The sequence below is a fragment of the Lampetra planeri genome, chromosome 37 (genome assembly GCF_965212315.1).
Source record: "Lampetra planeri chromosome 37, kcLamPlan1.2.h2, whole genome shotgun sequence".
In the NCBI taxonomy this organism is placed as follows: domain Eukaryota; kingdom Metazoa; phylum Chordata; class Hyperoartia; order Petromyzontiformes; family Petromyzontidae; genus Lampetra; species Lampetra planeri.
This window is the reverse complement of record NC_136143.1, coordinates 6,032,455-6,048,236: the sequence shown is the minus strand read 5'-3', so window position 1 is coordinate 6,048,236 and position 15,782 is coordinate 6,032,455. Positions and strand designations below refer to the sequence as shown.

Genomic DNA, 15,782 nt, shown 5'->3' with positions numbered 1-15,782 from the left:
ACGGCTGCTTAAGAATGTGCCGCTACGCTCGCTCCAAATGCGAGAGACGAGTGAGGGGGGGGGGGGCTAGAAAATCCGCGCAGAGGATGGAGCTCGATTCGAGCCGGGAGATTGTTCTCAGCGTCACGGAGTGTAAAACCATCGCCACGTGGAACTCCGGTCGTTGTCCTCGCGGTAGCAGCGGGGACTTTTGGTTGGACCGCCCTCGAACGAAGATCCAGTAGTCACCGCATCGCGCGCTTTCAGATGCGCCTCTGCAGGCCCCGTCTGGAACGCTCTTCCTTCCGATATTCGGATGCCAATGGGGCGATGTCGCTTTTAAATGGTCTCGATTGAAAACTCGCTTCTTTGAATCTGGCGTTTTGTGTCGAGTTTGTTGTTCTTCGCCCCGCACCTCCGATTAACGCGATTGCAAAAGTACGGTGCGAAAGAAGTTCAACATGCCGTAGATACATCTCCACGGTCAGACTGGCTGCTGTGTTTCGCTAACATCGCCCCCTCCTCCCTCCCCCACCACCTCAAGTTCCTATATTAACATTGCTCTAGTGCAAGTATAATAGCGCTGTTTATTGCTGGCCGCTTAGCGTTTGGGTCTGTGCTCACAGACATACATTCATAGATCGTAGCCCGTGTGAGGCAGAGGAGCGAGCAGCTCTCAGCACGTGGTTGTGAGACGTCACACCAAACGTCACGCGCTTTGGCACGATCGGTTTTTTTTTGCCATCCTTAACCATTCCGCGGACTTAAAATATCTGCATGTAACCCGAGGAGCAAAACGGGCAAGGTTTTACGCGTCTCGTTGAATGTATTGCAATGCCTGGGTCAGCACCCTTCCTCTCAACCTCGGAAAATATCCGAATCTAGAGCGAACGGCTGCTGCTGCTTTGATGCCGCGGCGCGTTACAAGTTGACGTCGTCGTTGTTATTGTTGTTATTGTTGTTATTGTTGTTATCGTCATGGTGACCCGCTGGTGAGCTCACCTGATCTTGGGGGAGCATCCCTTGGCCCAGTGGCAGGGGTGCAGCACGCGCCGCACGTAAACCTCGGTGCCGTTGTGCACGGGACACGGAACCCTCCTGCTCACCGGGTACGGGCACCAGTTCCTGTGGCGAGCGGAGAGGCAAAGAGGGTCACGGTCGACACATAACAAGAGAAACCCTTCAACTGTTTTACTTGAGCAGGTAGGGCTTATCGTCACGTGGAAATGTATAGCAGCCAAATATGATAATTGGTTTTTTACCCTTTTATCTGGCAATAAAACTGACACCTCTTTTTTTACGAGGAGTCATGTTTGCATAGACCACAATGCCTGCAGTCATAATGCAATATGACTGCAGGTATTGTGGTTTACGAGGAGTCATGTTTGCATAGACCACAATACCTGCAGTCATAATGCAATATGACTGCAGGTATTGTGGTCTATGCAAACATGACTCCTCGTAAAAAAAAAGGTGTCAGTTTTGTTGCCAGATAAAAGGGTAAAAAACTAATTATCATATTTTTTACTAGCAAATGAGGTTCCAATGGTGCAGACAAATATTATTCGTGGTTCTTTCGGTAAAGTCACGTAGATATAACTTTTTTTTAACGAATTTTTATTTTTCATATAAATAAAAATAACAATAAAATTCAAGAATATGAATTCCTGCAGTCACGAAAGTTTTAAGCAAAAAAAATTCAGCCAAATACTCGAAACGACATGTTGATTCTAAAAGTGGAGGGGGGAAAACTGGAGGACCGGGAGCAAAATCCACGCGACCACGGAGAGAGAGGAACACACGCCAACTCCAAATATACAGCACTCGTCAAGCTAGTTAACATCTCGACAGCGTGGTGAGATGTTAAGAGTCCGGCTTGGGCTGGGGGCGAGGGGTTGAAGGCTCAGGGGTACGGAGATCTCTCAGCCACCATCGCCTATCCTCTCATCGGGCGACCAATAAATCACGCCGGCCACTGTCAGTGAGGACGTGGGATGAGGTCATACACAGGCGTAACAAAATACAAAAACTCCACACGTCCGTCACCAACAATGTGGCCTTAAAAGGGTGAGTATATAATAATAGGTGACGTTTCATGCAGTGGTCCTTCTTGATAGCCTGTAAATAGAGATGCCAGAGAGAGAGAGAGATAATAAGAGTTGGAGACTGCACTTTTACACCATGAGGCCTGGCTAGAATAAAATTTTAAAAAAAAATTCCTAACAGTTTTTTTTTTAAGTACAAATACGAATAAGTGTATCTATTCGAAGCTATTTGAGAGACGTAGCAGAGGTCTTTACGGATCAACTCAAGCAAACTCCAGCTGTCCACGGGATAGGGTCATGGTCAAATATGTGGATCGTGGGATGAGGGCGAGGTGCAGGATCACGGTAAGGGCTGTTGCCAGGATCGGTGGGACATGTAAGCAGCATGTGGACAAAGTAGTCAGAATGTCCTCGATGGATGCCAGTGCCGGTCCCACACTCGCCTACGACTGCAATGCAGCGTAGAGATTTGCACAGCAGCGTCTAACTCTGTGATCGTGTCACAAGACGATGTCTGCAAACAGTGGGTGGTGTTTATGTTCTAGAGGGGGGCGGGGGCAAGCGGTTCATGGACAGGGAAGAAGAAACCACTGAAGATGTTGAGCCTGAACGTGAGCAGAGGTGACAGGGAGTCGACATAATGAGACTATATTTAATGGTGCTGGAGGAATCCGATGAGCTATGAAGCTATTTTTTCACAGTCGGGGCAGGGTCAGAACGTTACAACAACAAACAACACAAAAAACACGATAGGAGTGCAAGGTAAAGAAAAAGATAAACAAATTACTTAACAAATATATAAATACAACTTTTTTTTATTTTACAAGATAAAGCCCACTGAGATATTAACTTAAATTTCAGACGCGACCTGACCACAAATGATAGCCCCAACAAAGTGGATTTTCGCGTGGAAATTTCCATCGGTGCATGTTTCTAAGTGTCCAGAGGAATGGAGTTCAAGACACCCCCCCCCAATACAATTCGCTATCAATGTTCTGTGCTGCCACTGTGAGTCTTCATTTCTCGCTACCCCAACCCCCGCTGTCCACCCAGCAGTATAAATGAGTTACACCAAACATTTCATCGATCGGCTGGTGGGCTGGAGAAGAGATGGACTGACGCGGTACAGGAGGACGTGGAGCTGAGCGGACTTGCCGAAGACTGGTACCAGCGGTGTCAAGATCGGCCTCTGTGGAGGAGGCTCGTGAAGGACGCTACTGGGCAGTTGGAGGCAGTCGCCCTCCAGCAGCAACAACGGAGGGCAGAGGAGCGACGCTCACAACAACTAGCGGAGGGCCGGGCGGATAAATAGAGAAAGTTGGCACAGTAGGGGTACAGCTGGTGTGCATCTAGCGATCATCTCAGTCACCCAACCCATGGCACCTGGGTCTGTCCCGAGACCTCCTGTCAGCGAGCCTTCGACACTTCACGTGGCACCTAGCCTGGCACAGGCGCCGTCACCGTCACTTCGTGGCGAATGTATTGGTATTGGTGGGGTAAAGCATGGGTTATCAATCCCACCTCTCCCAGTGTGGCAGAGTGGACCAAACAACCCTCTTTAACGCTATAGGGAGTAGAGGGGGGGAGGGGGGCCTCTGTCAAGCGAGGGACCTTCCTCAAGCAGTGGCGTGTGTAAGGAATTGCAGCGCTGCACCTGGCCTGACTTCACTCCCTGCCATACTTACCGGGACAACACTGACACTTTTGTTGCACTTTTTCGTCATTTATTTTTGACCCAAGGAATCGAGGGCAATTACGCAGCGGAAAAGGATCGAGTGTCCGTCACGCCGCCTCCCGCCGTCAGCCAACCCACGCACGCACCCACCCTCTCTAGCCCTGTGGTTATTCCTCACGGTCAGTGCAACAGGTGTGTGTGTGGTGTACTAATCATAGCAGGGGAGCGGTAGTGTTGCAGTGGTGGATAGCGCTCTGCGCAACGAACCCGAGTTCGACTCCCGCGCACGCGGCCACAAACACCCAGTGACGATTATCTGAACCGGTTCTGGGCCTCCCCTAGGTCGACTCAGCCTCAAGTGAGTACCTGGTGCGATGTGTAAACATCGCCACTGGAGAGACAAAGGCGGCCGGGCGTGGTGCTGACCACCCACCTCTTCGTGTGCCGTGCCGGCATTCATAGGTGCTCGCTCACAGCACTTGCCTCAAAAGTCTGTCACGGCTATACGGGGGATCTTTGTCTTTGGATGGATGTTGGTGAAACAAATGCTGGCGGTGATCGCGATGGAGATAGTAATGGTCGGTCGGTGATTGATGGGAGCGGTGAAAGTTTAGCGGAGGCCATAATGGTTGCGGTAGAAACGGAGCTTCTAGTGGAAGATGATGATGGTGACGGAGGAGATGGTGATCAAGAAGATACAAGTTGGTGGTAGTGGTGGTGATGATGGCGATGGTTATGAAGTTTACAGTGGCGATATGAGCGGCGGTCCCGAACTATAAAGCTTTTAAAAACAATGTCCCAACAATGGTTCGGGCACCTGGTAAGGATCTACCGGGTAGTAGTGGATAGTGGTGTATAGTGTAGTGTATAATGTAGTATATAATAGTGTAAAGTGTAGTGAATAGTAGTGTATAGTGTAGTTATAGTAGTGGATAGTGGTGTATAATGTAGTGTATTGTTGTGTATAGTGTAGTGTACAGTCATGTATTGTGTAGTGAATAGTAATGTATAGTGTAGTGTATAATGTAGTGTATAGTGTAGTGTATAATAGTGTATAGTTGAGTGTATAATAGTGTATAGTGTAGTGTATAGTGTAGTGTATAGTAATGTAGAGCTACAGTCCGTCGCCAGGAAAAGGGAGGTCTGGACCGCCCTGCTCAACACGCTGCCGCCACGACTCTTACCAGGACAAGCGGACTGAAAAACGAACGAATTTTTTTAAAACATCAATGCATTTTTATCTGTGCGGAGTGATGATTGCGATAGAATGATGATTAGTATCGCTTCCTTATGTCTCAGCTGCTGAGCTGCTGCAGAGTCGATCCTCAGACCCCAGAGTCAAATGATTCCAAAGCCACTCCAACCTTACGAGGTGGCCAGGAGATGCCAGTAAAACAATGGATGTTTAGACACGTCTGTTTTGAGGCTTAACGTTCCAACTCGTATCGTCGACACACTAACTCCGGTTATTATACCTCGACACTTTCTCACCTTGGAAATTCTCTCTCATCTTCTTGGTTCTTTCGGTAAAGTCACGTAGAAGGGAAACGTCGTGAGAATTATTTTATTATGTTTTATTTATTTAATTTTATTATTTCCCTTCTACGTGACTTTACCGAAAGAACCAAGAAGATGAATCCCTGCAGTCACGAAAGCTTTAAATCGAAATTTTATTCTCTCTCACTCGAGTCCCTTCACGGTCGAAGTTCCAACGCGTATTCTAGACATTCGAACTTTTGCGCTACTAACGCCAACAAACCCCACAGGTGGTTCCATCTCTCCGCGTTCGAACTCTTGCTCTAGACCCTGGAGTCGGCCAACCAAAATAACAGAGACATTTTTTTTTTAGAATTCGGTATAATAAAACAACAAAAACCCTCAGTATATCAAGAGCCGCAATGCATTGTGTTGGTGAACACGAGACGGTGGGGGTCTTTAATAAACAGCTGTCACGAGGCAGCCTTAAGGAGCGCTTGTGCGGCTACGGCTGCCGTCCCCTGCATCAGCACCCTTCACGGTCGAAGTTCCGACGCGTGTTCTCGACATTCAACAAGTATAACCCGTAAAAACAAAGTTTTTCACTATAAATCCTTTATATGCGTGGCGACTAGAGTCCTCTCGTCCTCTGGCTTGAGATGGCTGCCACCTATGGGTCAGATGATTGCCTGCCACCATTAAGCAATTGGTAATTAAATATAATATTTTTGTCCTAAAAAGTGTAAAATTTTGGAAAAAAATTTTCACGAACATTAATTGTCACGCACAACGAGTCTGTGTGGAAAATGTCAGCTCGATTGGATCACGGGAAGTGGGTTAAAAAACGACCGAAAGATTTGCACGGTCCTAAGCAAGCAAGCGAACTTAATGTAAAGGATTTAAAAACTCGTATTCTTTGGGTCTTTTGGTAAAAGTCACGGAGATAGGTTCAAAGAAAATAACAAACAAAAAATTACGACGTTACAATCACAAAACCAAAAAACGACGTTTCGATCACAACACAATGAATATGAATTCCTGCAGTCACGAAAGCTTTAAGTCAAGATTCAAACTCTCCTTGCTCTACTCTTTGGTTCTTTCGGTAAAGTCACGTATAAAAAGAAAATAATAAATTAAATACTAGCATACGACGTTTCGATTGCAACACAAGCAATCGTCATCAGGTATAAATGAAATAGAAACACAAATCTAGTATACCTATAAATGTAATGTAACACAACAGAGAGTCGGATAACATAACAGTCAACACCCTACCTGGTTGATTACGTTCTTCCTGTGAATGATAAACTTGAGAGATAAAACACAGAACCTTGCTCCTCCAACTTCAACTCCGGAAGTTCTAACCCCCCACCCGGTGGTTCCAACTCCACGTGCTCTAACTACCAACTGACTCCAACCATTTCAGACTCTGTCTCCTCGACAGACCTGCTCTCTCCACCTGAGGACGGCTGCTTGCGTTGTGGCCGAAACGTCGTGAGAATTATTTTATGTTTTATTTTTATTATTTTATTATTTCCATTCTACGTTACTTTACCGAAAGAACCAAGGAGATGAATCCCTGCAGTCACGAAAGCAGCTTTAAATCGAAATTTGACTCCAACCAACTCGCGCATCTCGACGTTTTAGCGCTTACCCGCTGCTTGCCGTGGGCAGCATGGATCGAGGCACCGCGAGCTGGCCTCGTGCCCAGGGCGAGCGCTGTTGTTGCGCAGAGGTCGCGCCCCACGGGAGCCGATGAGGAGGAGGAGGCTGCGCCCAGCAGCAGCAGCGCAGAGCGAGTAGCAGCAGCAGCAGCGGCGGCGGCGGCACGAGAAGAGGCGACCCCATCATCTCCCTCTCCTCCCTCCTCGTCGTCTTCTGTCTCTTCGTCTTCCTCCTCTCCTCTTCTCCGCTGATGTTGCTCAGTCCCCCCCCCACCCCCTCTTCTTCTCCCGATGCTCTACCGCCTCTGCTTCCCGTGTCACTCCTCCGCGGCGTGCGACTGCGGCGCCCTCGGTACGCTCCGAAATGCAACGATCAGGCTCAACGGTGCCACCTCGGATGTAAACGTAAAGCCGTTCCTCGGCATCAACGTCAGCCACGCGCAGGCGACGGAGGCTCCTCTAACGTTGCTCCTCGCCCAACCTCCTGCTCCTCCTCCACTCCTCGCTTGCTCTTCAGCCTCCTCCTCCCCTCCACTGCTGCACCTCTTACTCTCTCTCCTCCGCTGCTGATCTTCAGCCTCCTCCTCCTTCTCCCCTCTCCTCCTCCACTGCTGCACCTCTTCCTCTTGCTTCCTCTTGCTCCTCTCTCCTCCGTTGTCGATCTTCAGCCTCCTCCTCCTTCTCCCCTCTCCTCCTCCACTGCTGCACAGCTTCCTCTTGCTCCTCTCTCCTCCGTTGTCGATCTTCAGCCTCCTCCGTTCTCCCTGCGCTCAGCCCATGAGCATCACACCGCTGCTGCTGCTGCTGGGGACGTGCATGCGGCTCCTTACGTTGCGCTGTCGTTTAGAACAAAGCGGCGACTCGTGTAAGAGTGAGAGTCTGCGTGTGTGCGTGTGTGTGTATACGTGCGGGTGTGTGTGAGTGTGGGTATGTATTGTATGTGGATGGATGTATGAGGGTTGCTTTGTGTATATATATTTGGGAGGGGGGGGTTCTGTGTGTGTACGTGAATGTGTGCTTGAATGTGTGTGTGTGTGGCCTGCGTTTTTGTGTGTATGAGATTACGTGTGTTTGTTGTGAGCATACGGGTATGTGTGCGTGTGTTTGTGTGTATGTGTGTACGTGTTGTCGCTAACAGCCCAACAGTCTGGTCAGGCTATACGGGGATCTTTGTTTTTGTATGTATATGTGTGTGTGTCTGTATGTCTATGTGTGTCTATATATGTGTGTGTTTATTTCTACTTCTGTGTTTGTATGCTTGTGCCGATGTGTATACATGTATGAATGTGCGTGTGTATCTGCGTGTGGGAACCCAGCAGAAATCGCGAGCTACGGTTAAATCTGGAACACGCCGTCGGGATCAACTCTGCATCTGTTGTGAGTCGCTGAGCACACGAGGTTTAATTGTGCCCCCACCTCCCCTTCCTCCTCAGACCCCCACCCCATCCACCCCATCTCCTAGGACCCCCCCCATCACCCACTCTGAAAACACAAGGCGACAGAGTTCGGGGCCAAGTTAGGAGGGAGGCACTGACGATCCACAATAGGCTGTGTGTGTGTGTTCGTGTGTGCATTATGCACCGTTAGCGAGCACCTATTAAGGCCGCGTGTGTATTAACCATTCAGAACGACGACGGCCGATGGCCAACCACACTGATGCTGTACTGTGCGGCTGTGGCAGCCAAGGAATGGAACGCGTCTCACAGGGATCGTCAGCCGAGGAGATGGAGCGATGAAATCACTTCGTGTCCAGGTGCGAGGTGGATCAATTGTCGGGTTCGTGAGAGGTGGCAGCGACTTGGGGTCTTCATCCAGCAGTAGATTGATTATTGCCGACAATGATGTGTATTACCAAGACAAAGACCCCCTCCCCCCCCCCCGTGTAGCCTTAACAGACTGTTGGGGCAAGTGCTGTTAGCGGACGACTATGAAGACCGGCACGGCACGCGAGGCGGTGGGTGGCCAGCACCACGCCCGGCCGCCTTTGTCTTCCCAGCGACGTTGTTTACACACCGCACCAGATATTCATTTGAGGCTGAGTCGACCTCGGGGATGCCCAGGACCGGTTCCGATTATCGTCACTGGTGTTGGTGGCCGTCAGCGGGACTCGAACTCGGCTCACCGAGAGTGTAAGCGCAGCGCGCCTTCTGCTCCGCATGCGCACACAACTTGGCACTCTCTTCGACTTGTGAAAATGCCCACCTGCAATCAATGAGCAGAGCCGACTGCGCGATATGTATATACTGCCTGCGTTGCTGCGTGTGTGGTGGCGGGGGTGGGAGGAGGGCACGTGGATGGCATCAGAGGGCAGTGAACCCCAGTAAATATGCAACACTGGAGCCAACGTTAGCACGTGGTTGGTCCATAACATTGTTCCCGAGGTTTCGTATTTGCTGGGAAACGAAATCCATTGTTGCACCGATTCGTGCACGCTCCCGTACCTGCTTCCCGCCTTCACCAACTCGCTCTGACCGGCGTGGCAAAGTGTGGTCAAATAATCCCCCCACGACCTGCACTGCCTGGGGAGGTCCCCCATCCAGTAGGTGGATTGATTGACAGACATGGACTGCATATTGGACGTGAACTGGTCTTAGCAGGGTCCGCCAAATTGCCATTTTCCACGACGCACCACGATTACATGATCGCATCAGGTTGACCCACTCACCTCCGTTCAAGTACACATTGAATAGTGGTGGCACGCTGCACACGCGCCTGATGATTGCTAAACGCGTCTCCACGTGCAGGGCACTCGCGAGGCGCATCTCAGTTTGACGCGTCTCTGCGTCACGTGGGGAGGGGGGGGGTGTTGTTGAACAATCATCGGGCGCGTGTGCAGCGTGTAATGACGCACGCGTCTTCCATTCGCAAGAAGGTAACTTTGTGACGTTACGCGGTTGCGCAGCGAGCAGGTGAAGACGTTTCGCGATCGACCCGGGGAGACGGTCGTCTCGAGGTTTTAAAACTTTGTCTTTGGCTCAGCGATGACCCCTGGCGGACAACCCTCCGATGAGACTCGAACGACGCTTGAAGCGTCCGACATTCATCCGCAGACAGTACATTTGGCATCCCGATGGTTCGACTTCGTCACAAAACGTGTCGACGGTGCGTCCGCGCGCGCGAGAGCGGTCCTCCTGGGGCCTGAGTGGCCGAGTGCGAGGGAGGAGAACGGCTGCGGCGGCAGATCCGTGGGGACACCATCGACCCAGCCTCGACCTCGATGCGCAAACTCCTGCGGACAATCCCGAGATTCAGATGGCGGTCGACGGTCGAAGTGAGGACTGCGACCCAGCCCCCGTAATCCGTGGATCAAACAAATCACTCGAGACGCACGTGTCTGGCAGCCAAGAGGAGTTTGTGGGAACGCGTCGCGAGAGGGGTCACAGTTCTTGTGATAACTGTTTCATTGATTTTATGGCTTTATTTTGGTGATTTTCGAAAAGTTGTTTGGTTTGGCTATGTTTGTTTGTTGTAGTACAGAGTTAGACTGATGGCCTTAATCTAAGTTGTCTTGTGGTTGTTGTTGTTTGACTTGCATCCCACTGGAATATTTGCACAGGGTTGGTGTACGGTGATTTTTCTGCAATATTTTGCTGTCTTTTCTTGGATTTTCTGTTTGCATATAGTCACTTTAAGATGTTTTTTTGTTCATGTTTTTGTTTGTTGCGTTTGCACCCGATTCAAGAGCCGAATGGCTCACAGGGGCTATACCTAATTAATGAACTTTGAACTTTGAACACGCTTGGCGCGACGGCTCCTTCGCTGACCATGCGCGCGATGAACGAATGAATGAATATTATCCGCATCAAAGAAAATACAGTTTATATTTATATATATATACACACGCAACTATTGTTTTACACGTCTCGTCAAGCACAATGCCTTCTCAGAGTGCGTAGTCTCAGCAGCATGGTTCAAGACAGGCAAACTCTGGACCAGCTTCGGCACACACGGTGCCTCATCGGTAGAGACAATCAACGAGGACAGCGTGGCGTCCTGTACATAGTTGGTACCTCGTCTTCTTGGTTCTTTCGGTAAAGTCACGTAGAAGGGAAATCATAAAATAATAAAAATAACATAATTCTCACGACGTTTCGGCCACAACGCAAGCAGCCGTCCTCAGGTGAAGAACAGGTCTGTCGGAATGACAGCGTCTGAAAAGCATTTTCAAGAACCAAGAAGATGAATCCCTGCAGTCACGAAAGCTTTAAATCGAAGTTGGTAACTCGTTTGCAATTCAAGATGTACCCTTGTTGGCTGCAATGTAACACTTAAACTACACGTTAAATAAATGTTTTAATAGCAGCTACCGCGCATTAAACTTAATAGTTCACCTTTTGATCCACTTGCACTATGTACTCTATAAAGAAAAGCCGAGTTTTTGCACCGTGCTATTTTGTGGGGTAAGCTTTCGCCAGGATACCCCATTAAAGCACAACAGGTACAGCGAGACGCGTCACGCCTGGCTTCACCGCGTTATCTACAAACGGTGTCGGGGCACAACAAATTAACGCTTTAACTAATACACTGGTCAACAACAAAAGATAATTTTTTTCTGGCCTGGACTTTTGCCGCTGTTTTAGATTAATTTCAGGGTGCTGATTCCAAATCTGATCTCAGATTTGCTCTATCACATCTCATTTTATGCTATCGGCATACCCCATTTTCATTGATTTTACCCGAAATTAACTCTGTCACTTGTGATTGCAAGTTGTTGCGAGTCAGTGACTGCTTTAGTGTTAAAATATGGTGCTGTATTTTTAGGATAGTGTGTTTATAATATAATTCTATGTAGATATCCACATTTATGTAATATTTTTCTTCTGCAGTTTTTATTGAAAATGCAATATTTGATATCTCAAAAACCTGATGTGATATACAAAAACTGATGCCAGATTTGGAATCGGCACCCCAAAATTACCTTAAAACCGTTGGAATACCTTATGCCAGAAAAAGTGTGGTGACCAGTGTTCTAGCACTAGCGTTGGCACACACCACTATTAACAACATGCCATTGTGCTTGGGGCGACGTGCTCGGTGCCAGATGCCCTCTCCTCACATCCCTTATGCCACAGCCCGTGCCGTGGCTGTAAACTTGAGCTTGAATCCTAAATTGACTAATTAATAAATGAATTGTCAGATACAGTTATGTTTATTTTTTATATACTGTCTTTTTTAAGTCGCGTGTATGTGACAGTAGGAGGTTACGTTACCTGCTTATTTATTAATGTGTTACTTTTTATTCTGTGTGGAGTGTGTACTTTTGTGTGCTGTGTGTTTGTCAGATTTGGAATCAGCACCCCAAAATTACCTTGAAACCGTTGGAATACCTTATGCCAGAAAAAGTGTGCTGACCAGTGTTATTTATTTTACCAGGCAAGTCCCACTGAGTTATATAGTAGCTCGTTTTCAGAAGCGACCTGGCCACAAATGCTAGCTCAAAGAAGTGGCTTATCTTGTGGAAATGTATAGTAGCCAAATACTCGAAGCGAGTGTTTCTAAATGCGGAGGGAAAACCCCGGAGTAGCTGGGGGAGGGGGGGGAATCCACGCCACCACGAAGAGAGAGAGACGCAAATTCCGAATATATGGCACGCGTCAGGGTGGACATGCAAACTCCAAATACTGTGCACAGGCGTCAGGGTCGGGATCGGGATCGAACCCACGGCCTCCTGCATACCAGGCGATGCAGATAACATCTCGCCACCGCGGCGCCCCGCCAAATGTTTTCACCGTAAATTCGTCGTCCGTCTAAGGTTTAGAATGAGAAATGTATTTCCCGAGTAAATCCCCGTAGACCTAGGAAGCCCTTTTTCTCAAGTGCGACTTGGCCGCCGGCAGACAACATCAAAGCATTACCACAATGACAGTTCACGGAGGAAGAGAAGGGAGCCGGGGGACTTGGCCGACAGGAAAGAGCAAAGATGAGTGCTTTGCACAAGCGAGGGCATTCTCCTGCAAGAGACAGGGACATGTCTCTCGGGGGCTCTTACCTGGCTAAAGCCAAGCACGGATGCGTTAAGAGCATCCAGGCAGTTTTGTATTCTAACAGAGGCTTGGGGTTGTTATTACACGTGGCTCCGCATTACTGAAACATCTGGATACTTGAGTAAGAGCGTGGAATTGTGAAGGATTGTTGTGAAAACGATGTCAAGTAGACTAAACGTGCGATTCATTGGCTGTTGAAGAGCGGAGGTACAATGGTTAATTCGTTGCGCCATGACTCCAGCAACCCGAGTTTGATTCCTGGTCATGGATAACATCCGTGGCCGGTGGCATATTGAAAATTACTGAAATTTGTTGTTGTGTTTATAGTAAGTTATATAAACATTAACTACAACATTCAAAATTATGACAACTCCCAACCCGTGAGCAGTCGTATCGCTGTCAGAGAGTTTAAGGGGGCAATGTAGATACATCATGGGATCTCCTTTGCCAGTACCAAAATATGATAATAGGTTTTTCCCCTTTTTTTGTCAACAAAATAGGTGTTAAGATGTTAAAACACAAAACTGAAACCTTTTACAAGGAATCATGTCTGCATTAACCACAATGTTTGTGGTCAGAATGCAAACAAAAAACATACTTTGATAATATATGCATTGTCCTTGAAACTGATCGGTCCACACCAGAGACAGCTTTCTTTTGAGCCTCGCCTCAAACGGTATTTGGCGTCCTCTGGTCTAACATATATTATCAGAGTATGTTTTTTAATTGCATTCCGACCACAAGCATTGTGGTTAATGCAGACATGATGATTCCTTGTAAAAGGTTTCAGTTTGGTGTTTTAACATCTTCACACCTGTTTTGTTGCCAGAAACAAAGGGAAAACCCTCTTATCAAACATAGATACGTTACAGTGCAGTATCACATGTTATGTCATCTATAAGTCTCCACAAATTAAATGTAATGTAAGTTAATTTAAATATTACAGTCATCCTGTATTGTGGTGAAGACACTACGGGGCTCACAATAAGCGCTGGGTGCAATACTCAGTCCTCGCCACAAGGCGGCAGTCATGAGGTCGTGGGTTCAAATCCCACCTCCGTTATAACTTATTATTTTTTCACTTAAACAATGTGATTTACTTAGTGGTTTGTTGCAGTGTTTAACAGCATGATAACATTAAATATATAAATTCTAAAAGTATTTAAACTAGATGTGTTATATAATAATAATAATTGTATGCAGCATCGGGCCGCGGGAAAGGTAGCAGTTATATAGCCGGTTATTTCTAACTAGCCCAGGCTTAGCCCTTTGCCTTGTAATTATGGGGCTTACCGCCTGTTACGGGAGCCACCAAATTCGTAACTTGCAATTAAATAATAATTAATTATATTAATATTACAACCCTCGCCACAAGGGGGCGGCAGCAGTTAAGAGGTCACGGGTTCAAAGATCCGCGATAATATTTGTATTTATTAATCATATTTTTTAAATTAAGTTTGTCATTTGATGCAATTCTTATCAGCGTGGTTGCATACGTAATTTTTTTTTTAAAGTATTGACACTGAATGCGTTATTGTATTTAAAAAAAATTGTTTTAATGCATCAACGGTTTCATGATTACTGAGAGCAATATTCGTTTCAAGGTTACTCCCTCTGCCAAAGCTTTCATGTGCAAAACATACACACACGTACAGTATAACATGTTACGTCATGTATAAGTCTCCGCATGTGAAATCTAAGTTAATCATTTCAAATTTACAGAAATCCTTTGCTCAGAGTATGTGGCTGCAATACATTTCCACATGATAAGGCCGCTTTGTTGAGCTATCATTTGTGGCCAGGTCGCTTTTGAACAATAAGTGAACACCTCAGTGGGCTTAGCCTAGTAGGATGGGGATGGTGTCGTGGTGTATTTGCACGTGTTTGGGTGATTTGTTTACCTCTCCTGCGCTTTGCACTCCTATCGTGTTTGTGTATTGTGTTTGTTGCTGTAACGTTCTTACCCGCCCCTACTGGACATCTGTGAAAAAGAGCTTTATGGCTCATCGGATTCCTCCAATATAAATACTCTGGTTCTGATAAGTGCAATACTCAACCCGCGCCACAAGGTGGCGGCAGCCAAGAGGTCGTGAGTTCAAATCCAACCTCCGTTATTAAAATATAATTTAATTATATTTACATAGTCATTTGTTGCAAGACGTGTAATTACGTAAAGTAAAAATGTTTTTAATCCATCAACGATTCCATGATTACTGAGAGGAATATTAGTTTCAGAGTTACTCACTATATGAAAGCTTTAACATGCAATACATACACAGATACGTCACAGTACAATATCACACGCTATGCCATGTATACGTCTCCACATATGAAATGTGGTAAGTTCATCATTTAAATATTACAGTAATCCTGTACTGTGGTAAGGGGCCGTCCATAAATTACGTCACGCGCCTAGGGGGGGGGGGGGGTCAGACATTTGTGACGATGTGTGACGAGGGGGGGGGTGATAAATGTGACGTCACATCAAAATGCGCAACTTTAAATAACTATAGACAACACGTTCTACTTAATTAAATAGACGTTTTAATAAATGTTTTATCCTACAACATCAGAGTGCAGCGCCACATTAAATACGCACTACAATGACAATAGTTTAAAGCGATTTGAAGCATGTTTTATTTTCAAAATGAAAAAAATGGTTTGGGGGGGGGGGCAGAGCTTTATGACGTCATATTTGAGGGTGGGGTCTGACTTTTGTGACGCCATGTGACGAGGGGTGGGGGTCATAAATCGTCCAAAATCGCGTGACGTCATTTATGGACGGCCCCTAAGACACCACGGGGCTCACAAGAAGCGCTTGGTGCAATACTCAGCGCTCGCCACAAGGCGACAGTCAAGAGGTCGTGGGTTCAAATCGAACTTACGTTACATGTAGTTTTTCATTTTATAAACAATCATATTTACTTCTTTGTTGCTCTGTAAGTAGCAAACCGTGCTA

At 47.1% G+C, this 15,782-nt stretch overlaps 1 protein-coding gene across 1 annotated transcript in view; it reads right to left on the bottom strand.

The window, feature by feature from the left end:
* LOC144730839 (uncharacterized) overlaps positions 1 to 8,212 on the bottom strand; it is a 116,311-nt gene extending 108,099 nt beyond the window's left edge. The window contains exons 1-2 of the mRNA XM_078611613.1: positions 6,830 to 8,212; positions 982 to 1,104 (exon numbers count right to left, since the gene is read on the bottom strand). Coding sequence (XP_078467739.1) covers positions 982 to 1,104; positions 6,830 to 7,026 — 320 coding nt within the window. The 5' untranslated portion in view covers positions 7,027 to 8,212. The remainder of the gene's footprint in view (positions 1 to 981; positions 1,105 to 6,829) is intronic.
* Positions 8,213 to 15,782: the final 7,570 nt, after the last annotated feature.